The 2166-nt window shown below is 64.2% G+C and overlaps 1 protein-coding gene across 1 annotated transcript in view; it reads left to right on the top strand.

The window, feature by feature from the left end:
- Nucleotides 1–73: 73 nt before the first annotated feature.
- Nucleotides 74–2166, top strand: part of LOC122193941 (myotubularin-related protein 11-like) — a 3083-nt gene continuing 990 nt past the window's right edge. The window contains exons 1-4 of the mRNA XM_042894847.1: nucleotides 74–309; nucleotides 418–588; nucleotides 1033–1233; nucleotides 1455–1715. Of these exons, the coding sequence (XP_042750781.1) occupies nucleotides 94–309; nucleotides 418–588; nucleotides 1033–1233; nucleotides 1455–1715 (849 nt within the window). The 5' untranslated portion in view covers nucleotides 74–93. The remainder of the gene's footprint in view (nucleotides 310–417; nucleotides 589–1032; nucleotides 1234–1454; nucleotides 1716–2166) is intronic.

Consider the following 2166-nt stretch of genomic DNA (forward strand, 5'->3'; position numbering starts at 1 on the left):
AAAGGACACCAGGGTGGGGGGGGCGATGAGGAGGGAGGCAGTGCGGTGAGGGACGCCAGGGTGGGGGGTCCTGGCATTGGGGTGGGGGTCACAATGGCGCCCCCCCATTCCTCTCCGCTTGTCCCCCTTCCCCCAGAGCCTTCAGACCGTGACCTGAGCTGCCTGCTGGCCTCCCTGGTGCAGCTGCTGGCGGACCCCCATGCACGCACCCTGCATGGCTTCCAGAGCCTGGTGCAGCGCGAGTGGGTGGCAGCAGGGCACCCCTTCCCTCAGCGCCTCGGTCTGCGCCGGGACAGCCCCCGCGAGGAGGTGGCGACCCCAAACCCCTCACCTGCGTCACCCCCTGGGGGTGCCACCCCACATCACCTCCCTGGGGGTGACACTCGTGTTATACCCCCCCCCTCCAACCCCCCGCAGTCCCCCGTCTTCCTGCTGTTCTTGGACTGCACCTGGCAGCTGCTGCGGCAATTCCCGGCGGCGTTTGGCTTCACCGAGGCGTACCTGCTGGCCCTGCACGACAGCACCTTCCTGCCCTACTGCAGCACCTTCCTCTTCAGCTGCCAGAGGCAGAAGGGCCGCGGTGGGGCGGTGAGCAGAGTGGCCTGCCTCACTTTCCCCCTCAGTGCCTCAGTTTCCCTTTCCTGCCTCAGTTTCCCCATCCCTACGCCCCCAGTTTCCCTTTCTGTGCCTCAGTTTCTCCCTCTCCTGCCTCAATTTTCCCCCCGCCTGTTTCCCCTCTCCTGCCCCATTGCACGTCTGGGGTAGGATAGGGAGGAATGGAGAAGGAAGAGGAGAGAAATGGGGCAGGAGAGGGAAAACAGAGGTGGGAGGGAAGTTGAACCACATATGAGGCCTTGGTTTCCCCATAAGTGCCTCAGTTTCCCCCTCTCCTGTCTCAATTTCCCCCCAGCTCATTTTCCCCCCTCCCACCCCATTCCTCCCCACCTCCCATCCCAGTTTCCCCATATGCACCCCAGTTTCCCCATGCCCTGCACAGCCCCTCTTTGGGGCTGACCCCCTGTCCCCCTGCAGCAGCAGCCTCGCACCCAGACCTACACCCCTGTGAGCGGCCGCTGGGACCCCCCCCCGGGCAGCACCAGCAGCCGTTTGCCCCCCATCTGGGCCTGGGGGCTGCGCTACAGCCGGCAGCAGCGGGCGCGATTCCAGAACCCGGCGTGGGACCCCGGCCCCGTGGGGACCCCCGATGCTGCGGACCCCCAGAACACGGGCACAGTGAGTGGGTTGGGGGGGCTGCCGTTCCCCCTTAGCACCCTTTTTCACCCCAATCGCTGTTTTCTCCCCATTTCCCTTTCCTTCCCCCTTTTACCCCATTTTCTCGTTTCCCTCCCCATTGCCCCTAACCCCTTTTCCCCTGTTTCTCCTTACCACCCCTTTGCACCCCAGCCGCTGGGTTTCCCCCCACAGCCCCTAACCCGTTTTCTCCTGTTTCCCAGCCTGCCAGTGCCTGGTCAGGATCGAGCTCTGGGGCGGTGCTGGCTCTGTCCAAGGGCTCTCTGACCCCACAGCCCTTCCCGTGGCGGAGCGGCCGTCCCCCTCCTCGCCTGCTGCGCTGGGCCCCCTCCCTGGAGACCCTCAGTGATCGGGGGGGTGACCCTATTCCCACACCCCCCCGGGGGCTGCTGCTGCCCTGTGCTGCAGGACCTTCCGTGCGGCTCTGGAGACGCTGCTACCTGCGGGGTCTGCCTGAGGCACAGGTAATGGGGCTGGGGGATTCTCAACCCCTTGTGTCCATCCTAATCCCACGTACATCCATCCCAACCCCACGTGTGACCAACCCAGTCCCGCATTCATCCATCCCGCCCCACCCCAGTGTGCATCCATCCCAACCCCATGCATCCACCCCAACCCCACCTGTCCATCTCACCCCCATGAGCGTCCCTCCCAGTCCCATGTTCGTCCATCCAACCCCATGTGTGACCATCCCAACCCCATGTATCCATCCACCCCAATCCCATGTGCGTCCACCCCAACCCCACATGTCCATCTCACCCCATGAGTGTCCCTCCCAATCCTATGTTTGTCCATCCAACCCCATATGCATCCACCCCAACCCCACGTAACCATCCATTCACACCCCATATGTGTCCATCCGACCCTGTGTGTCCACCTCACCCCCATGTGCGTCCATCCCAACCCCATGCATCC

This window comes from Lagopus leucura, unplaced genomic scaffold (assembly GCF_019238085.1).
Source record: "Lagopus leucura isolate 7727_CA_CO unplaced genomic scaffold, USGS_WTPT01 31200-0_obj-0_obj, whole genome shotgun sequence".
Classification (NCBI taxonomy): Eukaryota; Metazoa; Chordata; class Aves; order Galliformes; family Phasianidae; genus Lagopus; species Lagopus leucura.